The following is a 27,133-nucleotide window of genomic DNA, read 5'->3' as shown; positions in this document are numbered from 1 at the left end:
TCCCCCTCCCTCTCTCTCTCTCTCTCTCCCCCCCTCCCTCTTTCAAGTTCATTTGACCGGAGATCCAAGGCTTCTGAAAAAACCTAGGTGGACATTCTTTTATTTTTTTTTTTGATTAAAAATTTTTCTTTTAAAATTTTGAAAACAGTCACAAACTTACAGAAAAGTTGGTGTAATACAAAGAATATTTTTTCTGACCCATTTGAAGAGTAAGTCGCCAGCCTGATCAGCCCCTGTCACCACAGAACACTTTGGTATCTGTTTCCTACCAAAAAATGACATTCGCTCTAGGTAACCACAGTCAAATCCAGGAAATTAGCATTGATACATCACTGCCATCTAATCCTCAGACTCCATCCCACTTTTACCCATTGTCCCATTAATGTTCTTCATACAGAAGGATCCAGTTCAGAGTCACACGCTGCCTCAGGTGGCCTGCTCTTGAGTTCCCTTCAGTCTGAAGCAGCTTTTCAGCCTTTGCTAAACCTTCATGACATTGATACCTGGGAAGATGACAAGCCAGCTGTTTTGTGGAATGCACTTCAAATCCGGTTTGTCTGGTGCTTCCTCATGATTGGGTTCAAGGTTTCCATTTTTTTGGCTAGAATCTCTCAGAACTGTCACTGACTCTTCTCATGGCATCCTACTGGGTGACCATGATTCCACTCTGTCCACTCTGACAACCTTCACTTTGATCTCTTGATTAAGGTGGTGGCTACCAAGTTTCACCCCATGGAACTTTCACACACTCTTCCAGATTTGTAATTGATAGCAGTTTTGCGGGGAATTACTCTGAGACTACGAATATCCTGTTTCTCATCAAATTTTTAATTAATTAATATCAGTGGGTTATAGTCTATTGCTCTCATTGTTTCTTTTGATGTTCAGGTTGTCTTTGATTTGGGAGCTTCTTTAAGCTGGCAGCTGTGTGCTTTTTACGTCTCCATTCTTTTTTTGAGGAATTCCTTGCTTTCTGATAAAACAAGCGTTTTTTTAAGCTCCTTTTGTCCTTATCCTACCTTGGCCCTGGAGTCAGCCTTTAATGATATTTAGAAACTAATATGTGGGCACCAGGAGTACTATTGCTGTTAGAGTGCCACTGCTCCTGGACCTTGTCCGTGGACAGAGTCAGGAGGCGTAGGTATGTGGCACACACCTGAATCACAAGGATATCTCAGGTTCCACACAGGCCATTCTAGCTGTTGGCCATTGTCCCTAGTATTTGTACCTATTCGGTCAGGCTCCCTGTTTCTGCCCCCACCCTCTCTCCCTTGCACAGGTGCCCTCCTCAGCCACGCAGATGTCAGTGCACCCCACCTCCACACGGCCCTGAATTTCCCTGCTGGGCCATCTCTTCTAGGGGTTTCTTCCTCACCCTGCTTGGTTGGGCCCCAGCTCCCACACCAGCCACATCTCCATGTGCACACTCTCGTCACCTGCCCTGGGCTCTGACCACCTGCCCTGAGCTCTCTGACTCCCAGGCACCAGGTGCCTGCCTTGTTCTGCCGCCTCACGTGACTTTCGCACTAAATTGAGCGGGAGGGGCAGAATTGGGGGTGAGAAGGTGTTAATTTAAATACGCTTTGGCAAAATTGCCATCTTCAATGCACTTTGCTATTTAAAGGGCTCCTGTTCCCATCTCGGTATAAAGTAACAGTCTTCAGTCTTTTTTACTGAGTGTGTATCATGCTAGGCACTGTGCCGGGTACAGGGGACAGGAGTGAAAATAGATACAATACAACTCTTGTAAATTTCTTTGCAGTTAATCCAGATTTCCTTCACATGTTGGGGTTGCTCAAAAGAAGGTTTCACTTCCGTCTGCTCATAGCAACACTGAGTTATCTGAATACAGTCAACAAAGATAAAATCTCTGTAACTTTTATGGATCCAAACTTCTGAAAAGATTTTCACAGTTTAAATATTTTGCAGAACATTTAGTTTATAAAATGATAGCTCATCTTCGGGCAGCTCTGAGAGGCACATCTGTAGTCTTGATGATGTGCTTCAAGACTAGACCCTTTGATTCTGCTATTTCATTTCTGGGAAATTCTGAAGGGAATAATAGTCAGGGGTATGCCTTAAGGATCATCTGCAAGGATGTTTTGAACACCAGGGGATGAGGTAGGTCATGGGATAGATAAGCTGTGGGGTGAGACAGGGCACAGCCATTATGGAGCGCGGACAGACGGCAGTGGTCGAGGGCAAAGGAAAAGAGTGCACACTTCGGTAAAAAGTACCTTCGTGCTTCTAAGTTAGAAGTTTGTAATCTCGTGATTGTAGCAATTGTCTCTGGATTATGAGAAGTTGCTTTTTAGGAGAAAACTCCTTGGCTACAGTCACTGTGTGACATATCGCTTTTATGGAGGTGTAATTAACGTACACAGAAAGGCGTAGATCTTGTTTTTTTATGTTTGATGGCTTTTTGACAATTATATACATCTGTGTAACTACCACTCAAAACAGGAAGTTGTATATTTTTTTTGCTAGTCATACCTCCTTGGGCTTCCAGTGGCTGGGGTCCAGTTAGACGCGCCCGTCATCTATTGCTGCACGTTCTGCCTGCAGCTTCACTTCCTGCCGGTCAGTGAGAAATCTTCCCAGTGTTGGTAGTTTTTCACGCTGCATTGGTGGCACCCTGGTTGTTTGTCCAGTAGCTGACAATGAGCGAGAGATTCAAAAGTGGATGAAATATCCAAAAGAGATGTTTTTAGAGATGCTTATTTATTTTTATATATAAAGAATCACTTTGAAACCTTGTGTCTGAGTGTGAATTTCAGTTTCTTGTGGCTCTTCATATCCAGAGGTGTGTGTATTGTCGTGGGAGAAGCGGTGGAGCAGTTTTGTGGCTAAGAAATGATGAGTGTGTGCTTTCTCACTGCTGTGGCCTCTCCCGTCGCGGAGCACAGGCTCCGGACGCCCAGGCTCAGCGGCCACGGCTCACGGGCCCAGCCGCTCCACGGCATGTGGGATCCTCCCGGACCGGGGCACGAACCCGCGTCCCCTGCATTGGCAGGCGGACTCTCAGCCACTGCGCCACCAGGGAAGTCCCACGTTGAGTGCTTTGCAAACGACTCAATGTACCTTCACAATCCCGAGGGCTTCCTTTATTATTGTTCAAAACGAGAAACTAAGGTGTAGAACGTTGGCGCTCACCCAAGCCTCATTCTAAATGTAGTAAAGGGCAGAGCAGGATTGAAACCCAGGTCCGCCTGCCGCGGGGCCGCGCTGCCTCTCTAAGGTGCGTGAGGGTCCTGGGAAGGAGAGCCCATCCCATCCTGGGGGCGCCTGTGCCCGGGTTGTGATGTGCGTTTCATCTGAGACCGTCTCCTCTCGGCAGAAGTCCTCCGTGGGCAGTGTGTTCCGGCAGCAGTCTGTCGAGGACAAAGAGGACAAGCCACCCCCGAGGCAGAAGTTCGTCCAGTCGGAGATGTCCGAGGCCGTGGAGCGAGCCCGAAAGCGCCGGGAAGAGGAGGAGCGCCGGGCCCGGGAGGAGAGGTTGGCTGCCTGCGCCGCCAAACTCAGGCAGCTGGACCAGAAGTGCAGGCGGGCTCAGAAGGCGGGTGGGGCCCAGGAGCCGGCGGGGAAGGAGGCGCCCCGCTCTCCAGGCGCCGCACAGGAGAATGGCCCAGCTGTCCGCAGAGGTGAGCTGTAGGGCCCCGTCCCATGACCTGGAAACCCTACGCTGTGCCGCTGGTTGGTTGTCTGCGTCTCCCTGGCTTTTTAGCACCACCGTGGCTCACAGCTGATGTGTGGGAGTCCCGGTCGTTAAGAGTCTCAGCCTGGGCCAGGTGCCTGGGTTCACATCCCATTTCTACCGCTTAAACCAGCTGTCCAGGCACCTCACCTCTCTGGCGCGCATTCCCGAGTCTGTGAAGTGGGTTGATGAGAGCTTGTACCTCCCCGCATGCTGAGGGGCCACGGGGGAGCATGTGCACGAAGCACTTGGCGATTTCTAGATGCAGAAAGCACTCACGTACTCACGGCAACGCCACCGGTTTTGTCATTGCCGGTGTTACCACCCGGCTCGACTGAAGACGCGGGTGCTGGAGGACTTCAGTAGGAGCACGGGATCTCTCTCGGGACATTGAAAGAAGCCTGCCTGCTTGTTAGCATACATTTTCCCTGACAATTATTCTAAGAGGAGTGGATCACGTGGCTGCACAAGAGACGGTGAACAGCGTTAGGTGGTGGAGGGTGTCTCTTGCTGCAGTTTTAAAGAATGGGATCAGCTGTGTTTTTTGTGACTTTCTTGAATCAACTAAAACCAACTCTCAAGTAGAGAAGGGCCTGATGTTAGTTTCAGTCGCTGAGAGCTTCTCCGAGGGAGGTCTTATTGGTGATATGGTGGCCATCAGAGCCCTTCTGGCTGAGGAACTCAGAGAAATCGACCCTTGTCCTCCTGTAAATAAATGTCCTGTCACTGAAGTCTGAGTAAAGCCTGGGCCCAGTGTCAGGGACTCACTGAGGGGGGGGCAATGGGAGAGTCCAGGAAGTAGATGGCGGGGAGCGAGCTTGGGCCTGGGTGTGGGCTGTGCCCCAAGCCCCTCTGCACCTGCCCTGCCTGTCAGTGTTCCTCTGGGACGCTCGGTCCCCAAGGCTTTGCATTGGCGTTTGTTTGCCTCCTGCGGTAGATTTAAGAGCACAAAATGTCAATTATATCTCAATAAAGCTGGACAAAAAAAAGAATGCAAAGCTGGGGTGGGGCAAGAAAGAAGGGAATTTCAGGGAGACTAGTGATATGGGAGGCTGTGGTGAGCGTTTACTTCTTGTCAGGCGCTATTTTAAGTGCATTACATGGATCGTGTCAGCGAATTAATTCTCCAGAGGCCCAGTGGGGTAGGTGCAGTTGTTGCCCTCATTGAACAGATGAGGACACGGGCCAGCGGGGCTGCCTGGCCGGCCGGCTCACACAGCCTTGGGTGGAGGGTGGATGTGGGGCTCTCGTTGAGCCCCGGCCGCTCTTATTTACTGGGGGTCTGTTTTAACAGAGCCCCTGCCACCCGGAACCACATCCCGGCTCTCCTGCTGACTGTGTGACCTCAGGCGGTTCCTCTGATCTCTCGACCCTTAGTTTTCTCGTCTCTGGAGCGATGACGATGTGTGGGAGTCCACGAGCTTGTGCGTGGCGAGCATTTAGCACAGTGCCGGGGTTTGAGGACTGCCAACAAGAAAAAGCGTCTGCCCTAGACATCGCTCGGCTGAGCTTTTGTGAGCTCACTTGGCCATTTCCCTGCTTATTTGTTCCGTAGGCTCCCCTGAGTTCTCTGCCCCGGAAGCCCCCAGCACGTTTTCGGAAGAAGCCCCTACGGCTCCTCCAGCTGTGGCTCAGAGCGGTGGCAGTGACGAGCGGGCCAGGGAGCCTGGGTCCCCCGCACAGGAGTTCAGCAAGTACCAGAAGTCGCTTCCGCCCAGGTTCCAGCGCCAGCAGCAGCAGGTAAACAGGAGTCGTTTAGTAGGTGTCGTAAACAGACCTGCCCATGGAGTGGCTGTCTCCTCTCCTTTTCCCCATGCCCCGTTCCAGTAAAACAAACAATAGAAACCCACCGTCGTATATGCCAGTCACCAGCAGGGATGCCAGGAGTGAGGGCCTTGGGACGTCAGCCCCGCCCTCAGTTCCTCCAGGTAATTTACCCTGTGGATGAAAACCCTTGTTGGCAGTTTATGGACCCTGTTGTCCAATGCCGGTAAGGACTGGTTAGTGGTGTCTGAGTGGTTTTCATCCAGAGTTGCACACTGTGGCCACTCCCTACACTGACAGCGGCCCCACCATGGGTGCCTCCCAAGGAGTAAGGAAGGCCTGCGAGCTGCTTGGAGAGCTTCCGAGAGAGGCGTGTTAGCGTTCAGTTAAGAATGTAGGTTTGTAGGTTTTGAATCAAGACAGCTTTGGGTTCTGGTCCTACTGGTGCAGCTTATTGAGCTGTGTGTGGCTTTGGATAGGTCAGTGTAAAGCGGAAGGAATGAGTCCCTGCCTCTCGGCATGGCGGTGAGGGTTCTATGATGCCTGTAAACTGGTTTATCGGTGTGATCAGTATCATCTTTAATGGTGCTCCATAAATCTTACAAAGGACCTACTCTTTGCTTTGAGGAAGATCACATGGGTAATGGTTGTAATTCCAGCAGTCTCTTACAGGCCTGGTGATATTGCTGAGCTGGAACCACTCACTGGCAGTTGTTTGTCTTACAGGCATAATCAGTGAAGCTTAATTACTGATGAACAATGCATTTTGGTGGGAAACAGATCATGCGTGGACGTTACTTAGTTCAGCAGCTAGGTGTGCAGTAAATTATTGTTAATAATCGAAAAAGTTTCAGAACGTGGGTGCCCTGGAGACACAGATCAAAGTCTCCGCCTTTCCCCAGAATCTCTTTTAGTTGCCTTTAAAACGTTCACCCCCAGACCCTACTTTCCTTGGGCTTCTAGGAAGCATTCCGGAAGCTCACCATGTCCTGTGCTCTAAGCAGTAAGTTACATTCATTGTGCTTTTGTAGCATTGTGCTGTGAGCAAGCACCGTGCAGTTACTCCCGGGCTTGGCGAAGAATTACTGCTGACTGGAGAGATCTCTGGAGTAACTCGAGCCAGACACAGTAGTAACAGTTGCTCTAGGTAACTCTTCTGTGGGGCAGTGACAGGTAAATCCGTCCTTAAGATTAGAGAGAAGTCTGACATGTCAGAGCAGCCTGAAGGAGTCTGGAAAGCAGACTGTCTGGTCAGCTTCCCTGGGGACCTGGGGTCTAGACAGGAGGAGGAGCTGTGGGCAGAGACCAGCGGAGTTCTGCTTACTGAGTTCTGAGTGCTCCTAAGAAGTGCCCTGAGCCCTGGCGAGCCTTCCAGGGAATCCAGCCCAGGCTGGGATTGTGCCAGCCGGCTGGTGGGAAAGGGTGTGTCCTCCTTGTCTGACTCTGCACCTGCATCCTGCCAGAATGCTGTTTCGGGACGCAGTTGTGAGGGCAGCCCTGGAGGTCACTGGTGCTGTGGAACAGGGTCTGAGATGAATCCTCACTGGGTCCAGGTTCTTGATTTTTAATACTCTATTGATGCTTTACGTGTGTCCTTTTGTGCAGTGAATTTTCTTCCTACCAAGTCTGGTGGTAGAGGTGAGGATACTGCAGTGAACTTGGCATGTAGTCTCTTGGTTTAGGGAGGGAAACAACCAACAACAGTTAACACAGGAGAAGCACCAGTGCTGTGGGAGCCGAGGGCGGGGGACCTGGTCTTGCCTCAGGAACTGTGGCGGGTTCGCAGAGGCAGTGCTCTTTAAGCCAAAACCTGAAGGATGGGTAGGGGTGAGCAGGTTTGGGGCCGGAGGGAACAGAGGGCCCGGCATGTTTCCAAGGCTGGAAGCGGGCGGGCGGACACGCAGGCGTGTGGAGTGGAGGGCCGGGGCTGTCGTGGGAGGCGATGCTGGAGAGGCGGGTGGGGCAGGACCCGCAGGGCCCTGTAGGTCATGTGCAGCCCTGTCGGACTCGGGCTGTTAGAGGCAGAGCTGTGGAGGACCCTTGAAGGCTCCTGACGTGGTCAGGGCGTCGGAGTGAGGAGGGTGGATTGAAGGGGCAGAAGGAGGGGAGGCGGAGGAGTGTCGTCTGGTGGCAGTGCCGATAGGGAGATATGCCCTGGGAGCTGTGCCGGTCACATGTCAGCTCCAGGAGAGTGTTTGATTTACATGAAAGCCCAGCCTGCAGAGGAGCCTAAGGGCCCAGTTGTGATGATGGCGCAACTGTCCGTCAGTCCTGGGAGAGAGCCAGAGCCTGAATGCTGTAATGCCCCTGGGGCCTCCCCTCTGTGGTCTTCTGTTCTGGGTGGGTTGTCTCTGCTACCTGATGGAAAGCTGGAAGAGTGTGTGTGCGCATGCACGCACTGCCTCTCTGCCCCGCAGCACCTGCCCAGCCGGGTGTCTCTCCCTGGTCAGGAGCAGCTGTACAGGATGCAGCACTGGCAGCCGGTGTGCCCTCCGCCGCCCCACCCGCAGCGTACCTTCTACCCGCACCACCCTCAGATGCTGGGCTTCGACCCCAGGTGGATGATGATGCCTTCCTACATGGACCCACGAATCCCACCCACTCGGACCCCAGTGGATTTCTATCCCTCAGCCCTACATCCCTCGGGTAAGCACCCTGGTCCAGTGGGCCATCCCTGTGGAACTCAGGACAGGGTGGTGTTTAAGGGTATTGCCTGGGGAGGTAGACAGACCCACCTGGATTCCAGTCTGACCTCTTTGCAAGTCACATATCCAGTCTTGAGTTTTACTTCCCAAAATGAGGGTATGGTAGTACCTCGCACAAAGAATCGTCAGGAAGAGACCTTAAGGTTCTGCATTGTAAATTGCTTTAATTAATTTTTATATCTCTGCCATGTTGTTTTGTCCGTCTTTCCATTCTTTAATGTTCTTTGTGTTTTCTCTCTTATTTTCCTTGATTAGTCTTTCCCAAGGTTTGTCTAATGCCCTTTTTTAAAAATAATTAATTTATTTATTTTTGGCTGCATAGTGTGTTCGTTGCTGCGTGCAGGCTTTCTCTAGTTGGCGGCGAGCAGGGGTACTCTTTGTTGTGGTGTGCACCTTCTCACTGCCGTGGCTTCTCTTGTTGCGGGCTCTAGGTGCGCAGGCTTCAAGTAGTTGTGGTTTGCGGGCTCTAGAGTGCAGGCTCAGTAGTTGTGGCACACGGGCTTCAGTAGTTGTGGCGTGTGGGCTCAGTAGTTGTGGTGCACAGGCTTAGTTGCTCCGCAGCATGTGGGATCTTCCCGGACCAGGGCTCGAACCCGTGTCCCCTGAATTGGCAGGCGGATTCTTAACCACTCTGCCACCGGGGAAGTCCTAATGCCATTTTTTTAATGCTGTTTTTTTCTTTTTAAATAAACTGAATTTATTTTTTATTTTATTTTTCTAATTTTTTTTTTTTTTTGCGGTACGCGGGCCTCTCACTGTTGTGGCCTCTCCCGTTGTGGAGCACAGGCTCCAGACGCGCACGCTCAGCGGCCATGGCTCACGGGCCCAGCCGCTCCGCGGCATGTGGGATCTTCCCGGACCGGGACACAAACCTGCGCGTCCTCTGCATCGGCAGGAGGACTCTCAACCGCTGCGCCACCAGGGAAACCCTTAAAGCTACTTTTAAAAAGCATCTTTTAATTCCTGTATTTTATTTGGTTTTTATTTCATTAACTTCTGCTTTCTTTTCCCCCTCATTATTTCCATTGAAAGTATTTTGTTCTTTTTCTAACTGATTATGTTGATGAGCTCATTAGTTTCTGACTTTTCTCATGTATTTAAGTCTCACCTGAGCTATGAGCCTCTATGAGTTTTAAGATACATTTTTATTATTGTACAGTTCTAAATGTTAGTCTGATTTTATCTTTTTTGAGTGATTTTTTTTATGGCATGTTGTAAAATTTCCAAATGTAAAGTTTTAATACCATCTTTATGGTGTTAATTTCTAACGTGGCTGCCTCGTGGTCAGATAACATGGCCTGTATGATATAGACCAGCGGTCACAAACTTTTTCTATTAATGCCAGATAATAAATATTTTAGGCTTTGAACTGCTACTCAGTTTTGCTGTTGTAGAGCAAAAGCAGCTGTAGACAATAGTGAGTGAATGGGTGTGTTTGCTTTCCAGTAGAACTTTATTTTTAAAAGAAGTGGCAGGTCGAATTTCACTCAAGGGCTTGAGAAGAATGTATTCTCCAATTGGACGTGGTCCATTACATCGGGCTTGCTAATTGTGCGGTACAAATGTCTGTATCATCACAATGTTTTATCCCCTTGATCAGTTACTAAGAGGTGTATGAACATTTCCCACCATGATGTGGATTTTGTCAAATCTTGTAAACCTGGCAGTTTTTGCTTTATCTGTCTGGAAGCCGTACTTCATCTTGTTCCTTTTATCTTCTTACAGCACCTTTGTTATCATTAGTTGTGCTTTCTACCTTTAATGTCTACTCTACCTGGTAATCATTTTATTCCAGTTTTCTTTCGATTAGTATTCATGTGGTATCTTTCCCCCAACTTTTTACCGTCAGGCCTCTCTGAGCCCTTTTTGGAGGAGAATATCTTTGTACGTGTAAGATGTGTATGGTTTTACCCACTTTGAAGCTCTGTGACTTCAGTTGCCGAAGTTGTTCCCTTTAGATTTATTGGGATTATTATATTCAGATTTCCTACTCTCCTATTTTATGCTGTTTATCCCTCTTTTCTATGCCTTTCTTTTTCTTCTTTTTTTGGTGATATGTTTTCCTATTCTTTTTGTTTATTTTCCTTCTACATTCTATTTCTGCTGTGTGAATGGTTGCATTAAATTCTAACATGCACCCTTGACTTAGCAAAAGCTAATCAGTATCTTTACCCTGAACCTGAGCTCTAACTACCTCCTCATCAGTCTTGTTATTTTTGCCTGGAATTTTAGTTCCACCTTTTTTAATGCCCACCAAATCAGGTATTATTTGTTGTTTTATTTGACCTGTTCTTGTTCAGATTTGCCTGGGTGTTTACTGGTTTCTTTGCTGCTTATCCTTCCATCTGGGTTCCATTTATTTCTTCATGAAGTACATTCTGTCCAGGTCTTCAGGAAAGTTGTTTTGGCAGTAGATAGTCTTCACATGAGAAAGTCTTGATGTCACTCTTTCTCTTGAATGATAGTGTAGCTGGGTATAGAACTCGAGGTTGGCAGTTACTTTCTTTTAGTACTGTGAAGATAGTATTCCTTGTTTTCTGGCTCATGTGTCTGATTCGTGTCTGGGTAATCTACTGTTTTCTTTCTGGCTGCTTTTAAGATCTTCTCTTTGTCTTTGGTCTCCTGTAGTTCCTTCTCAGTATGCTGTGTCTAGGTATATATCTATATCTATCCTTACCTTATTCTGCTTAGAACTCACTGTGCTCGAATCTGAAGATGTATGTCTTTCATCATTTCTGGAAAATTCTCTTCTAATTATCATGTCAGATGTTGCTTTTTCCTCATTCTTTATATCCTTTCTTCCTAGGTCGCCCACTTAGATTATTTTGTGCTTTCTCATTCTGCCTTCCAAGTCTCTTAAATATATAAGAGAGCTAACCTCTGTGGTGCCTTCTGGGAAAATCCTTCAACTATTTTCCAGTTCTCTTTTCTCTCCGACTGTGTCTGATCTGCTTTTTTTTTTTTTTTTTTAACTGTCCAGTGAGTTTTTAATTTCAGTGACTCTGTATTTCTATTACCAGAATTTTTTCCTCAAATCTGTCATTTTTTTCTTGTGTCTTATATTTTTCGTAAGTTTTTAATTCCTTCCTTTATGCTTGTAATCATTTAAAACATAATTTTCTAGTGCTTCACATTTTAATTTGTTACCTGAAGTTCTTGAGGAAGGTATATAATCCCATGGGCTTACCATGGACTCATAGTGGATTGTTTTCCACACAGTGTTCTGGTAATTTTGGATTGTGCGTTCATTTTCAGCAGAGCTTTATTTATCGTGGGGATCTAGTATAGCTTGGTTTGAGGGTATATCCCTCCAGTGTGGTTTTATGTTTTCTTCCGCCAGCCTAGAACTACCCTTTATTTTAACTCAGGAAGTTTCTGGAGCATTCTAGGGGTATAAATCTGAACTTCACCCTCCTGCCCCCAGACCTGCATGAAAGCTGGCATGTGGCTATGAAACAGTCCTCACGGAGGACGGTTTTCCCTCCCCTAGCCCAGGCCAAGACACAAATTCAGTCATCTCCCTGTACTTAAAGAGCATATATTTTTCTGATGCACCTTTTAATTGAGGGCATAGCCCTTTGAGGGCCTTTGTTTAAGCAGCATCTCAGCTGCAGCTCTCTGCCTTGTGTGGAAAAGCCCCGTCTCCTGTCCTGGGGGGCATTTAGGAGCATACCCGTAGGTTACTAAATCTGAAGGATGTGTCCCTGGCTCCCCTCTAGGGAGCACCAGCTTGTGGCTTTGGCCGTGGCTGTGGTTTCAGCTCCCTGGGGGTTTCCCGCTTTTGGGGGGACAGAGCTCTCCGAGTGAAATGTTTCATGTGTTTTGTCCAGCATTTTTGTGACAGGAGGTTTTTTCAGGTAATATGAGCTGCCATATTGCCAAAAATAGGTCCATGTACAGTGTGGAGCAGTTCCGCACACCTTGTAATCAGTACTTAATAAATGGTGTGTAATTCTAGGATTCCAGAGAGGGTCCCCACCATCACCTGACTCAGCCTAACTTTGTACTGGAGTCATATATTGATAGCATTAGAACAGAGCACTCCACAGCTAAAAGAAAGGTTAAAGCCGTTGGTCTAATGCAGAACCATTTTCCTGGTCAGATTATCTCAAAAGACGGGCAGAAAAACACTGGGGGCCAATAATTAGCTTTGTGAAGTATTTGAAAAATCAGATCTTCTTTTCTCCACAGAATCTGGCCCAGTGAGAGACCTTTAATGTCGTCTGCAGCAGCCCAGCCCCCTTGTTTGATAGACGTGGACAGAGGGGCCCGGGGAGGGCGGGGGTGCCATTTCCCTGACTGGTTTATATCTGGTAGGACCGAGACATCAGCATGTCCCAGTCTCCTCGGGCCAGCTAACAGTTTAGTGTCATTTGTGTACCCCCCACTGCCCTTCCACGTACAAAATGTGGAGTGTTACTGTCGAACTTAGGGGTAGAAATAAAAGGAGCTAAAACCCCAGTCCTTTTCTGAATCTTCTTGCAGGGGATTGGAAGCAGGTAGACTCTGGCTCCTTGTTGCATGTAGGCTCCCTGGAGCGTAGCTCATCTTCCTTGTGTCTGTGCGGAAAGACCTTCAGGCATCTTGCATTGCTGACTGACTGGCCCCCCTAGTGTTCCGCTGACACCCATGAGCTCTCCCGTTTGATGGTTCCAGTTTCCATTTGCCAGTTTGTTTTTTTGTTTGTTTGTTTGGGTTTTTTTTTTTGCTGTACGTGGGCCTCTCACTGTGTTGTGGCCTCTCCCATTGCGGAGCGCAGGCTCAGCGGCCGTGGCTCACGGGCCCAGCCGCTCCGCGGCATGTGGGATCTTCCCAGACCAGGGCACGAACCCACGTCCCCTGCATCGGCGGGAGGACTCTCAACCACTGCGCCACCAAGGAAGCCCCATTTGCCAGTTTTTTATAGCCTTCAACACAGGGGTTCTTCATCCAGGAACTAGCATTGGACCTTACAGGTGTTTGAACAGGCCTTTCAGATAGCATGTGTGTGTGTCTTCAGAGGTTCTGTGATCAGAAAGATGGGACCTCAGTGATGTTAAACAGGTGGGGTCCATGTGAGAGTTGGGGCAGCTTGTCTCCCTTGGGCCTGTGGTTGACCCATGGCTTGCTAAGCGAGGTGACTGCTCGGCTCTTTGGCTTCTTCAGGATTGATGAAACCCATGATGGCCCAGGATTCTCTCAGTGGAACTGGCTGTCGCTCTGAGGATCAGAGCTGTGTGCCCCCACTGCCAGAGAGGAAAGTGACCGCCATCGATGCAGCCCCCGTGTGGAGCCCCGAGGGTTACATGGCGTTGCAGAGCAAGGGCTACTCGCTCCCCCACCCGAAATCCAGTGACACTTTGGCCATGGACGTGCATGTCAGGTGAGGTGAAACTTGGTCCTACTGACCTGGAACTGAAGAAGGGGTCTTCAGGTCCTCACTGAGAGAGGGCTCTGGGAAGAGGCCCTGTCGCAGGAGGTGGTGCCCCCTGGGGAAGGAGAGTGAGATAAGGATGGCCGGATGCATTTGTGTGAGAGGCGCTGATGGCAACTGAGGGCCCGGGAGAGATCCTGGCGTCAGAGGCAAATCCCGCGGAACCTTGGGCAGGGCCGAGGGGTGGGGGCCTCACAGGGAAGGCGGAGTTGAGTGCGTGTGTCGTGGCTCCTTCCTGTGAAAGTAAAGGCAAGCTGGCTGTGCTGGCCCAGCGCCCCAGCCTCTCCACGGATGCCCCGGCTCCAGCTTGTGTGAACCAGAGGATCCCCGGCTGCTCGCTGAGTCCACCAGCCACTGACTCCTTCACTCCAGGGGGCTGTGCGGCCCCCCCCCCCCAGCCTCTCCACGGATGCCCCGGCTCCAGCTTGTGTGAACCAGAGGATCCCCGGCTGCTCGCTGAGTCCACCAGCCACTGACTCCTTCACTCCAGGGGCCGCCACCAGCCCATGGCCCAGCATCTCTGAGACCTGTTTAAAGATAGAACGAATGTTGGTGCCTATGTTTTTTTCTTTTTCTTTTTTTAAAAAATTTTTTTCTTTTTAAAACTAAACTGTGTTCAGCATGGAACCCAGGAACCAGGCTCCAATCACATTGACTGATTTTTCTGGTTCCTTTTCAGGAATGAAAGCTCTTACTCTGCCTCACCTGGAAGGTCAGGGGGCATAAGTGCCCGGCGCGATCTCCTTGAGGAGAGAGGGGAGGAGTACTTGAGTGCTTTTGACAAGAAGGCCCCAGCAGACTTTGACAGCTGTGTCTCTTCTCAAAGAATAGGCCAGGAGCTTTTGTTTCCACCCCGAGAAAATGTTCAGGAAGCAGGCGCGCCTGGGAGTCACACCCCAAACCTCAGGTGTTCCACACTGGAGCCCGACTTTGCCCCGGCTGAGAAAAAACCAGAGTATAGCGATTGGGACGTGAGCCGCCAGCCGAAGGCCGCCAACCCAGACACCAGGGTTGAGAAAGAGGCGCCCCAGGAGGGGCTGTCCTTCAGTGTCTCCTCCTGGGAGAAGGAAGGGAGCCCCGGCAAACAGCCGGCCCTGGAGCCCGAGTGGACACCAGAAGCCCGAGGCGCCGGCAGCCAGCACGCGGAGCAGACCAGCAGGACCCGGAGGTCCGGCCCCATCAAGAAGCCCGTCCTGAAGGCCCTCAAGGTGGAAGACAAGGAGAAGGAGCTCGACAAGGTGAAGCCGGAGCTGGGAGAGGGGAGCGCCCGCCTGGCTCGGGAGACGGGGCCCGTTTGCGAGGCGGCCGAGGACCAGGACCAAGAGAACGCCCCCGCGCTGGCCAGCGTGGCCCCGGCCGCCTCGGAGGACCAGGGCTCGGCCCGTGCTGCCTTGGGCCGCGAGGCCAGCCGGCCGGAGGAGGACGGCCAGCCCGACGGGGCCCGGGCAGCCAGCCACACCCCCCCTACCAGGAGGAATAACTGGATCTTCATTGATGAGGAGCAGGCCTTTGGGGGCCGGGGGCAGGCCCGGGGCCGCGGCCGCGGGTTCCGAGAGTTCACTTTCCGAGGGCGGCCCGTGGGCGGCGGCCTCTGTGGTGGGGGCGTCCTTGGGGCGCGAGGCCTCTACGGCGGCAGCCAGAGAAGCAGCCGCGGCCGGGGACCGCGAGAGTTCGGGCTGGCAGACGACTTCCCCCGGGCCAAGCCCCGGCGGAGGATTGCCAGCGAGACCCACAGCGAGGGCTCTGAGTACGAGGAGCTTCCCAAGCGGCGGCGGCAGCGGGGCGCCGAGACTGGGGATGAGGGCGCGCTCCCGGAGAGGGAGGAGGCCGCCGGGAGGAAGGGTGACTTCAGGGAGTCCTGGAGGTCCGGCAGGATGTGCCCCGAGGACCACGGTGGGCCAGAGGCCAAGAACCGAGGCCCGCGGGCCTTCGGGCGCGCCCTCCCCCCGCGGCTGAGCAACTGCGCATATGGCCGGAGAACCTTCGCGGCCAAGGAAGCGGCCCCCTGGCCGAGCCGGGGTCTGGGCGCCTCCTGGCAAGAGTCCGGCCCCCCCGACACGTGCGGGGCCCGGCGGCCCTCAGACAGAGACTACATCCCGGATCCCTACAGACACCCCGACGCCTTGGGCACCCGGGGCTTCGAGGATGGCCGTGTGGAGGACAAGAGGGCCTTCTTCCAAGATGACCACGCAGCAGATTCCGAAAATGCCGAGAACCGGCCCTTCAGGAGAAGACGGCCCCCGCGCCAGGACAAGCCCCCCCGCTTCCGGCGCCTTCGGCAGGAGCGGGAGGCCCTGGGCCTGTGGGGGCCGGAGGGTGAGCAGCCCCTGCCGGCGGGCCAGTGGCCGGGCCGGCCCAGACCCTGTCCCGGGGCCAGGAGCGGCACCACGGGCCGCAGGTCCCCCGAGCTCGCCTACCAGAACTCCTCGGACCACGCCAACGAGGAGTGGGAGACGGCCTCCGAGAGCAGCGACTTCAGCGAGAGGCGGGAGAGGCGGGACGGGCCCGGGCCCGAGCCCGACCCCCAGGCCGACGGCCTGCCCGGGGTGAGCGCGGGCGAGAAGAAGGAGCTGGCCAAGCGGAGCTTCTCCGGCCAGAGACCCCTCGCTGACAGACAGAGCCGGAAGCTGGAGCCGGGAGGGTTCGGGGAGACGCCTGTTAGGCCAGGTGGCGGTGAGACTTCTCCCCGTTATGAGAGCCATCAGAGTGGGACGCCTTTGAAAGCCAAAAGGTAAACCGGAAACAGAGTCCCGGGTTCTTTTTTGTTGCTGTCGTTCTGTTAGCCGGTTGTCCCAGCGGCACTTCATGCATGCGTGTCCCACCGTGTGTCAGGGCCCCGACTCCTTCCCCCTCGATGTGCTCCAGGAGGGCGCCCGCCCGCCGAGGCCATTGTCCGTGAGCGTCTCCATTACTGGCTCTCGCACTGCTGTCTGCTTCTCTTGTGGCGTGCTGCTGCTGCTGCTGCTGTGGCTTCAGAGCTAAGCCTAGAGCCCCTGCCCCGCCGGTCCCCCTGTGGTCGTGGTGCCCATCCCAGTCCCTGTCTCACGAGCTCAGCCCCCATGTGTCTCCTCGGAGTCCAGCCGAGGGGCCACCGCCACAGAGGGGCGCTCCCTGTTCACGGCGCCTCCTGAGTACCGGTCAGTCCACCAGACTCTTTGGCTCCCGGCTGCTGCCAGGCGGCGTCCTCCAGGAACATGTCGGGCAGTGCTGGCCTCCTGGCCCCCGCAGAGATCGCTCTTCCCTGAGTGGCTTTGCTTCTCGACGGTGAAGAGAAGCAGCGCCGCTTTGGGGCTTTGCCACCTCGGCCTGGTGAGAGCCAGGCGGTAAGCAGAGGGAGTGAGCTGCCCGAGGCCTGGTGAGAGCCAGGCGGTAAGCAAGGGGAGTGAGCTGCCCGAGGCCTGGTGAGAGCCAGGCGGTAAGCAAGGGGAGTGAGCTGCCCGAGGCCTGGTGAGCACGTCTCGTTTAGAATTAGAGGCTTTGGTGGGCGGTGATGATCGGTGCTCGGTGTTGGCTCAGTGCCCAAGCCTGGCCCGGAATCAGGGCAGGGGCAGACGCTGTGCAGCCTGCACTCCTCATCGTGCACAGGCCACGCCCCAGCGTGCTGAGGAAGACTGCTTCCCACCTCCCAGCCTCCTTAGAATTCAGGGCACCGAAGCCTGGCCTGTAATTAACCCACACCCCCAAAGAAGGAAGCACAGAAGAATGCGGGTTCTTTTAGGTGTCCATCTAGACTAGCTTTCTAGGCCCCAGATGCCAAGACTTGGCTTTGCTTCTGATTTCTGCCCCAGTAGCTGGGCTGGCGGTAGGGCGAGGCCTGGGCTCCTCTCTGGTCAGTCTTAGGAGAGGAGCAGAAAGTTCTGCAGCCCCTTTCTAAGCATTCCCCCTTCTCCCTCTCCTTTCTGTAGCCCTACTGGGTTTGGCACACAGTGGGGAAGGACAGAAGTATCAGCCCTGGGAAGGGGCTGGGGAGAGAGCAGTTTTCCCATGGGCTCTGCCGTAGCAGTGGTGCTGGGGCAGCCTCCACACGGGCTTGCAGAGCCCGCTACCGCCAGCAAGCGGCTTCTGCTGAGCGGAGGGGACGCTGAGAGGCAGTGACAAAGATCAGGGCGCTGTGCTTGTGTGCGTGCTGTGCGTGCTGTGCGTGCATGTGCAGTTTTTCCTTCTCTCTCCTTCCCCAGTCTCTGGTCACTTCTGAGCTAACGAGATCCTCCTTCCTTTATAGGTCCCCGGATGACACCTTGCCTGGAGGTCTTGGCTGCAGCAGTGGGAGTGGCCACTACACGCTGGAGCGGGCAGCCCATGCCACCTCTGACATCCCTGAAGCCTCCTGTGAGAAGGCAGAGAAGGAGGCCCAACTGGCTGCCCAGAGGGCAGGCGACCAGGGAGAGACCATGAAACCGTTTGACCTGAACTATGGAAGTGAGTGTCACCTCACATCTTCGGGGGAAGAAGAATCCGGGCCAAATGGGGAGCCGTGGCCACCTCTCTGGGTTGCCGAGTTTGCCCTTTCACTGAATATCTTAGCTTCTGGGCACGTGCTGGGTTAAGAGCAAAACAGAAAGGATTCCTGCCTTCATGTCACTCACAACCTTGCTGAACCCCCATAGCAGCCCTGCAGTGTCCCAGCTTTAAAGATGGGGAAGCTGAGGCCCAGAGAAGTTGAGTGGTTTGTGCAAGGTCACACAGCTGGTTAGGAGCGGAGCCGGGACTTAAGTATGTCTGTCTCCGAAGACCGTTTTCTTAACTGTAGCCTCTTTGATTTGAGGTAACACTGTGTTAGAGGGGCCGTGAGAAGGGTGTAGAAATCATAGCTGGGTTTCCTAGACCCTGGTGAATATGCTGAGGCCCAAGCCAGCTAAGAGCCTGGCCTTAGATATCAGGTGTCTGTAGGGTTGGGTTATTCTTGGCTCCCAGTAAATGGAACCACTCACTGTCTTTCCTTGTGAATCTTGGTTCAGATGCCGGCGTTGAAAACTGCGGATCCAGCCCCGGAGAGGAGGGTGAGGTGGGCTCTGTGGTGGGGGAAGGCTTCATCGAAGTCCTGACCAAGAAGCAGCGCCGTGTGCTGGAGGAAGAGAGGAGAAGGAAGGAGCCAGCCGTGCAGGTCGGGGCGCGAGGCGTGGGCGGGGCCGGGATGGACGGGGCTTCTGAATCAGGCCCAAGACAGGACAGGAAGAAGGCATGTTTATTAAACATGCACTGCCTCCCAGGGCCCGCTATCCCCGTGGCTCCACGGCAGCAAATGGTGTTACCCCTGCTGTCCGAGAGGGGGACTGGTCCGGGGTGACACCCGCCGAAAGAGGGCCGAGCAGGACGCAGGCCTCCATCAGCCCCGAAGTCCATCCTCCTCCCACTGTGCTCCGGCCTGAGTGGGACGAGACTCATCACCCTGGGAGTCACGAGGGTTGGCGACTCTGTACTCGAAACGGAGTCGGGGCTGAGCACTGCTCACTTGCCCCGCAGTCCCAGGTCACAGCCCACTGGTCGCTTCCGGGAGCGGTTTGGTCGGCACTGCAGTTCCCACGTGGTCGAGGTCTTGGCTGACACTGAGGTCTGGCTGTAGCGCCGCTGGCTGAAGCGTCACTGGAGCAGTTTCCGGGGGTGTGGTTCTGGTGCCTGGGATAGTCTTCCTGGGGAGAGCTCGTTATCCTTCACGTCTGAGGTCGAGGCCGGACTGCATCACCTTTCTTCTCCTTAGGTACCTGTCAAAGGCCGAAGTCTTTCCTCTCGTATTCCTCCTCGGTTTGCGAAAAAGCAGAACCACCTGTGTCTGGAGCAAGGTGATGGAGCTGTGCCTGGCAGTAGCTTGGGCACCGAGATCTGGGAGAGCAGCGGCCAGGGTAAGAGCTCGGGGTCTGGGCCCAGCCGCTTGGCCCACGGCCGCCTCACAGGCTTGGGGCCTCTTATTAGGGAGCATCCTGCTTTGGGGCCGTGAACACAGACGGAGCATTACCTGTTTCCTGGCTTCCTCTGCTGAGTCAGGGCGTTGGATGCCATCTTAGCACCTCGTGCTGCTGCAGCCTCTGAACAGATGTCAGATTTTCCCTGCCTGCAATTTGGTGGAGAGGAGAGCATTCCATACGCAGTGATGGGAAAGGATGGCCCCCACCCCCGCCCAGCTGAGGTCACTCGCGGAGTTGGCTTGACTCTGCCCACACCGGCTATCCTTCCTTTTTCCCTTGAGGAAGAGCAGCAGACGACTGATCAGGAGAACAGGAGTCCAGAAGCTTTCCTGTCTGTGCTGTGTGCTCTTCCCTCAGCAGAAGGAAGTTTCTGTCAGCTCCTGCCCAAATGCTGTCTTAGGTTTGAAACCAGACTAGGGTGGCCCTTACCTTTTGGAAAATTTGTTTCCCTGAAAAAATTTCTTACCCGGTGCTGTTTTTCTGGTGATTTTTCATTTTAAAATACAAAACCCTTTTAATTGAGCAGATTCTTCTTGCACGCCTGCTTTCGGCAGGGCCCTGCAGGGTATACAGGGGGAGCTCGGAGAAGTCATCCATTTCCAGCTCTTTTATTCCAAGCAGTCGAGGCTTCCAGAGTGAAGTGACAACCCCAGAGCCATGTGACAAACACCCAAGAGCCTAGGTTCTGGACCTGATTCTTTCAGTTTTACCTCATGGCCTATCTTCATGTTCCTGGTTAAAAGCTTGGTTCCAGCACAGTGCAAAATAACATTGGGAAATAGTCAACTCTGACTGAAAGTACGATAATTTTTAATAAAATTTTGATCGGTCAGTTTGGTTATGAGAGTGGTGGGTGTCATGGTATAAATGTCCAAAAGTACTTACCCGCCGTGTTGGTCAAGCAGAGTGGGCTAACTCTGGAGTCACGCTCTCCCTCCAGGATTCTGCAGCATCTCATTGGTTGCTCAGACCAGGGGTCTGTGGGTGACTTCAGAGGGCCCCTGGATCTTAAAAAGAGCATATGTGAGATTTCACGTGCACACACAGGGTCCATGGCTTTTGCTGGGTTCTCAGGGTGGTCTGTGAGCTGACAGAAGCTGAGTAGCATCAGCTTCAATTTTTCAGAGACTTGTAGAGGTGCCAACGTGTTGTAGAAATAAGTGGTTTATGTGCAGAAAGCTTCACCGCAGCAGAGGTAGCGATAGAGCATTGTAACCGGTGTGAGTGAAAAGTTGCTGGTGTGTTTAGTAGAGCACATTGTCAGTGAAATCACAGGAAGCACGTTTACAGAGATCCGCCTGAGGATGTTGGAAAGTCGGGTGAAGGTATCAGACCAGCTCCTCTTTCGCTAATGGGTCGATTACGGTGGGAGCGGGGGCGGCTCAGAGACTTGGGTTTGTGTGAGCTGCACTTGTGCTTGTTTTTCTGGCTTGGTTGTTCCTCTTCGACGTCCTGACTCTCTGTCTTCCTCCCTAGCAGCCCTCCCCATTCAGGCCTCAACCGGCGACTCCTGGGCCAAAGCCGCCACTGCCTTTGCCAGCACCGAGCCCGGCTCTGCCGAGGTGAGTGGCCGCCGGGCGCCAGGGGTGTGCTTATGTCCGCCGCTGTCCCAGAGGCCCGCCTGTGCTCTCCCTGGCCGGGCAGTGAGCCTGGCTCGTCACTGGTCTGCAGTCTTACTTTCGGGTCTGCGGGAGGGGCCTGTGTGGGAGGGAGGAAGAGCTGGGATGGCCAGGGAGCGGCACCCACCCTGGGTAGGCGGCGTGAGGGCCTCTCCTCGGCATCTGGCGGTGGTCACAAGCACAGCGGGTTTGTGGTCTCCGTCCAGGGCCCACACATACCTGTGAACGTGGGCTTGGGCCGGGAGACGTGTTGAGCCGCCCAGCCTCACTCTGCAGGCAGGCGGAGAGGGGATGGGCTCTGACCCTCCTGTGTCCTGCACAGCAGGGCTTTAAGAGCAGCCAGGGAGACAGTGGCGTTGACCTGAGCGCCGAGTCTCGGGAGTCCTCGGCGACCTCCTCGCAGCGCAGCTCCCCGTACGGCACTCTGAAACCCGAGGAGGCGAGCGGGCCTGGCCTGGAGCCCAAGGCCGATGGCCACAAGGAGCAGACTCAGAAGCAGTCGGAGCCGAAGGTAACCTGGGAGTCTGGCCCTCAGGGGCCGGGCGGGGCGCAAGGGTATCTTTTGTCTTCTTCCCCGACTGACTCCCGGTCCCTTGGAAGCTGGAGATCAGGGTCATTTCCAGGCTGTGCGTCTCAGCTTCTCTGCTTTTCCATCAAGGATTCCGAACAAGGCTCGGGACAGAGCAAGGAGCACAGACCAGGACCCATCGGCAATGAGCGGTCTCTGAAAAACAGAAAGGGCTCCGAGGGGGCTGAGCGGCTGCAAGGGGCTGTGGTCCCCCCTGTCAATGGGGTGGAGATTCACGTGGACTCTGTGCTGCCAGTGCCACCCATTGAATTTGGAGTCAATCCAAAGGTGAGGCTTTGATTTGTTTTCTTCTACCTGCCCACATGGGCCAGTGCAGTGCTCCAGGGGAGCGTGGCGGGTGGCTTTGCACGTGAAGAGGTGCTGTGAGCTATGTTCTCTGTCTCCCTGCTGACACCAGGCAGGTTCTCAGGTCGAGCAGGGAGCCGGGCAGAGAGAAGGGGGTGGCCTCCTTTCTCGGGGCCTTCGGGAAACATCTGGCCATCTTGCTCATGTGGTGAATGCTGCTTAGTGGGTTTTTGAGTTGCTGAGACTGTGGATTCCATTAAAGTGGGTCTCTGACAGAAGGTGAGCCACGATGATTTCTGTGGCCTTTGTTCCCTTTTTTTTTCCAGGACTCTGATTTCAGCTTGCAGCCCGGCTCTGCCTCTGGTCCCGTGGGGAATCCAGTTGTCAAACTTCAGGACGCATTGGCCAGTAATGTAAGTCTGTGCTTCCACCTCCAGCTCTGTCGTCCCCGTGCCAGCAGGCCCTGGGCGAAAAGAGCCTCGTGAGGTGTTCCGAAACCAGAGGGGGCGACCCAGCCATGGCTCTGGGGTCGGGCGGACGTGGTTTGAGTCCTGATGCTGTGTCTCTAGCTAGTTACACGTCCTTGAGCAAGTTGTTCCACGCTCTGGTTTTGTGAACTTAAAATGGGATCGTGTAACTCCTAAGGTCTGGTTTATTTGGCACTTTGTGATTTAAAGCCTCCCAGGTTCTGTGGTCGCACGTGTTTGGGAATGCTGCGCTAAACAGGTTTCTTTACTCTGAGGTTTCTCAGAATCCTTGTATCGTGCCGGTGGGTGCTGGGCACTGCAGGAGGAGGGCCTAGCAGTTGCATTTCCGAACATGTGTTACCAGGACCTCTTTTTCACAGTTTTGGGGGAGGGGGCTGAGACAGGACCTGGTATCTCCATGCCATGTAGTGGTGCCTGCGTACTGGCGGCCAGCCGTGTTTATGTTGCCAAATCACGGCGGCCCTGCTGGAGGGCTTGGGGTGCGGGGATGAGGGTGGCTCTCCACGGCCTTCTTTCGAGAGAATCGGTGGAGGCAGCCATTTGGAGGGGTCTCGAGTGCACACGACCAAAGCGGAAGGCGTGTTTGGACACATCGTCTCGCTTTCTCTGGGCCTGTCAGTGTCCCGTGGTCTCCTTCCCCTTCAGGCTGGGTTGGCACAGAGTATTCCCATCCTCCGGCGCGATCATCACATCCAGAGGGCCATCGGCCTCTCCCAGATGTCCTTCCCCACCGCTGACCTCACTCTGAAGGTAACACTGGCCCCGAGCAAGGCGGGGCCACCGGTGCCTTGGCTTGTGAAGGGGCAGGAGCGGGCGGCCCCGCCCACCTCCCCGGGCTTAACTTGTGCTGTCCGCTGCCTCCCGGACGGTAATTTTCATCTCCCCCACCTCCTTGCTTCTGAAGATGGAGTCTGCGCGCAAGGCTTGGGAAAACTCGCCCAGTTTGCCGGAGCAGAGCTCTCCAGGAGGCACTGGCTCGGGCCTGCAGCCCCCGTCCTCCGGGGGAGCCTCCAGCGGGGTCAGCTACAGCTCCTTCGGTGGGGTCTCCATGCCCCCCATGCCCGTGGCCTCGGTCGCACCTTCTGCGTCTCTTCCAGGTATCTCCCCCGTGCGCCAGCTCAGGGAGCCTTCTCCATTCACTCGAGAGAAAGGCTGGATTCTCAGCCCTGAGTACCACCCCCGCCTTGACTTAAGGAGTGTGTAGAGGGGGGCGCGTTCTAGGCTGAGGGTCACCTGCTTCCTGGGCTGGGAAGCAGGACCGTGCGACTTTGGTGAGGCTTTTCCATCTCCTGGAGAGGGGACTGATCAGAGACTTGGCTTTGGGTCAAACCGTGCCGCATGAGCAGCTCTCTGAGCTGTGCCCCCTCCTCCGCGACATCACACAGGGTGATGGTGGCCCTGGGTGGGGTCGCCACGCCAATGAGACGAGCGCACGTCTGGGAAGTACTTTGTATCAGCTGAGCCCAATTTTATCCTATCAGCATCCTCATCACTGTGTTGGTGCCCCAAGGGAGCCTGTGGGGGTTTTTGAGGGCCTGGCTGCCAAAGTCTCAGTGATGCAATTCCAATAGATCCTTCTGACCCTCCACTGTGGACTCAATAGCAGGGAGATGAAGAGGAAGGCGACTGAGAGACCCAGGCAGCCTTCCTTTATAACGAACCCCCCTGGCCCCCGTGTGCGGGGCAGTGGGTGAATGGGTGAGGTGGGAAGGGCAGGCTGCAGCCAGCCCCTCTTCCTGGGCCCCGGGCCACGCAGGAGCACAGGGTCAGCAGTGCACACACTCCCTCCTCCCACTGATTCCCAGCACCTTCTGGAACAGTGAGGCTTGATCCTGTTTCACCCCCTTGGATTCTGTTTCCAGGCAACCACCTGCCACCTCTCTACCTGGACGGCCATGTGTTTGCAAGTCAGCCCCGGCTGGTTCCTCAGACGATACCTCAGCAGCAGAGTTACCAACAGGTGATGACGGCGAGCCAGGTGGCCCCGCGGTGGGGTGGGGGAAGGGGTGCAGCACACGGCGTAATTACCTACCTTCTTCATTTATTTGTTCGTGGTGTGTCTCATTTTTTGTACCCCTCACGTTAACGCTCAGTGCCTGGCACGTATGGTAGCCAGTCAGTATTTACTGGATGAGTACACGAGAGACGAGGAGGAGGATGGAGCTGAGTGCTCCAGACTCTGCTTAGTTTTCCCTGCTCGAAGCGCTCCTGTGGCCTAGCTGGGGAATTCACTGAAACGGAATTCTCTTTGGTGATCAGGTATCCTTCTGATGAAGAGAAGAAAGGCCTAGACCCCCAGGCATGGATGCCTTAGAAAGAGGTAGCTGTAGAAGCGAGCAGGTGTTTGCTTTATGCAGAATCGGCAGCTTTCTGTGCCGCGAGGGTGCTTCTTGGAAGTCTTCCTCCTGAAGCTGGTGCTGGGCCTTCCTAATCGTCCTGCAGCTCCCCCGACCCATGTGCCCGCACGGACCAGGATGAAGTGCTGTTTGGGGGATGGAGGACTTGGCCTGTCCTGATCTCTGTTCATAACATATTCTTAAGTATTACGTTGTTTGGTCTTGCAAGACCTTGCTCTTCGCGTAACTGGATCATACTGCACGTATTCTTCATGTACATTTTCCATCCACCGTTCCGTTTCTGAAACCCACCTCTGCTGATACGTGTAGCCAGTGTTCCCACCACTGTACAGAATCCAGTATAGGGATGTGCCCTGGTTTGGGATTGCTGCCAGTTTTCTGCTTTCTCCCAAGAGTGAAGGAAGCACAGGCAGGACACGAGTTTGCATCGTGGGCGGTATTGGCTGCCCGTGGAGAAGGGCGGGCGGGGGTGGGAGGCCGGGGTGAGCGTCAGCCTGGAGGACAGCGCGGTGATGGCCTGGCCCCCCGTCCACAGGCTGCCGCTGCCCAGCAGATCCCGATTTCCCTTCACACGTCTCTGCAAGCTCAAGCCCAGCTCGGGCTGAGGGGCGGGCTCCCCGTCTCCCAGTCTCAGGAGATCTTCAGCTCCTTACAGCCCTTCAGGTGAGATGCCAGGACTTGGGGGGCTGGCAGCTCGCAACAGGGCTTTCCGCCTTCCCGGCCTGTGGGCCTTTTCCCTTTGCCGGCTGCTGCTCTGCGCTGCCCTGCTTGGGGGCGGGTGTGGGGTGAGCTGTGCTGGGGGCGGGGTGTGGCCCTGCCTTGCCCTTGCTCTCCGTGTCCTCCGGCCCCCTCCCTGCTCTCCCGCCTCACCGCACCTTGCTGCCTCTGGCCCACTCTTTCAGTGTCTCCTGTGCCGTGCTGTCTGTTTAATCCAGTGATGCTCAAACCGTGGGCCCGAGACCAGCAGCACCATCTAGGAGCTTGTTTAAGTGCAAGTTCTCAGGGCCTATCCCAGACCTTCTGAGTCAGAATCCCTGGGGGTGAGCCGACAGCCTGTGTTGGAGCGACGAGCCCTGCGGGGATTCTGAGGCGTGCCCACACGTGAGATCAGCTGGTGCAGTCGTGCACCTGCCCCGACCGTCTGTCTGGCTTTTGCAGATCTCAGGTGTATATGCACCCCAGCCTGTCACCGCCCAGCACCATGATCCTCTCCGGAGGCACAGCCTTGAAGCCCCCCTACTCGGCGTTCCCAGGCATGCAGCCCTTAGAGATGGTGAAGCCCCAGTCCGGCTCGCCCTACCAGCCCATGAGTGGAAACCAAGCCCTGGTCTACGAGGGCCAGCTTGGCCCGGCCGCTGGGCTCGGCGCCTCCCAGATGTTGGACTCCCAGCTCCCGCAGGTCAGGAATTCACTCACTCCCACCTCAGAACACTAGGTCTCTTTTCTTCACGATCGTTTCCCCTTGTATCTGCCTCGTGATGCCCACTGACTTACGTGCTGCTTGTAGCCACTGCCACCGGTCCTTGGGCTGCCAGACCAGGGCCAGCTGCTCCACCTCCCGTGAGCAGTCCCGAGACTGGGCTTTCCCCGAGAGCGAGGGTGCCGCTTCTCCTGCAGCCTCTCCGCCCTTCTGCTGTGGCCTTGGGGGTGGCTGCGTGTCTCCTCTGCATGCACACGTGTGCTTTGAGGCCACTCTCCCTGCCTGCCCCTCACACCCTGGCTTTGGAGCCCACCCCATAGACTGTGCCCCCGCTGGCCCCCGTGTGCCACGGGCACCACGCTGAGTCCGTGTCCGGTCCCACATCCTCCTCCCCCCAACCCATGGGTGCATTAGACGGTTCTGAGGGTCACTCCCCTCCGTTGGCCCGTGGCTCAGTCTCCAGCACGTCTTCCGTTGTAGTTCTCAGGGGTTTTGGTGTCTCTGTAGGTGACCCCTCATCCCCAGGTCTCTGCCCCCAGTTCCACGGCCTCACCACCAGTGCCTGCTTGCCTCCAGTCTGGACTGGTCACTGCCAGTCGCTGTACCTCTCCCGTGGTCTCGGGCTGAAGGGTCCTACCTGCTCACCACCTCTGACTTTTCTCACTCCCTCCCTCTAGTGACCCACGTCCAGCCACCTTTTAATTCTCCCTCCCCCATCCCTGCCCCCCGCCCCCTTCAGCAGAGCCGCAGACACCTTCCTAGTCTTTTTTGGGTTTTTGACCGCGCCGTGGCACGCAGGATCTTAGTTCCCCAACCAGGGATGGAACCCGTGCCCCTGCAGTGGAAGCGTGGAGTCCTAACCACTGGACCGCCAGGGGAGTCCCGTCCCGTCCCCC

The 27,133-nt window shown here is 54.6% G+C and overlaps 1 protein-coding gene across 1 annotated transcript in view; it reads left to right on the top strand.

Moving 5' to 3' along the window:
• PRRC2B (proline rich coiled-coil 2B) overlaps positions 1-27,133 on the top strand; it is a 56,892-nt gene that overhangs the window by 22,575 nt on the left and 7,184 nt on the right. Inside the window, exons 11-27 of the mRNA XM_007453121.1 lie at positions 3,338-3,641; positions 5,250-5,434; positions 7,909-8,104; positions 13,309-13,525; positions 14,256-16,307; positions 17,799-17,995; positions 18,535-18,680; positions 19,275-19,416; positions 20,959-21,041; positions 21,421-21,609; positions 21,757-21,954; positions 22,299-22,385; positions 23,106-23,210; positions 23,365-23,557; positions 24,323-24,420; positions 25,353-25,480; positions 25,976-26,216. Of these exons, the coding sequence (XP_007453183.1) occupies positions 3,338-3,641; positions 5,250-5,434; positions 7,909-8,104; positions 13,309-13,525; positions 14,256-16,307; positions 17,799-17,995; positions 18,535-18,680; positions 19,275-19,416; positions 20,959-21,041; positions 21,421-21,609; positions 21,757-21,954; positions 22,299-22,385; positions 23,106-23,210; positions 23,365-23,557; positions 24,323-24,420; positions 25,353-25,480; positions 25,976-26,216 (4,761 nt within the window). The remainder of the gene's footprint in view (positions 1-3,337; positions 3,642-5,249; positions 5,435-7,908; positions 8,105-13,308; positions 13,526-14,255; positions 16,308-17,798; positions 17,996-18,534; positions 18,681-19,274; positions 19,417-20,958; positions 21,042-21,420; positions 21,610-21,756; positions 21,955-22,298; positions 22,386-23,105; positions 23,211-23,364; positions 23,558-24,322; positions 24,421-25,352; positions 25,481-25,975; positions 26,217-27,133) is intronic.

Source organism: Lipotes vexillifer, unplaced genomic scaffold (assembly GCF_000442215.2).
Source record: "Lipotes vexillifer unplaced genomic scaffold, Lipotes_vexillifer_v1.1 scaffold149, whole genome shotgun sequence".
Lineage (NCBI taxonomy): Eukaryota > Metazoa > Chordata > Mammalia > Artiodactyla > Lipotidae > Lipotes > Lipotes vexillifer.
This window is presented reverse-complemented; position numbering and strand designations above follow the sequence as displayed.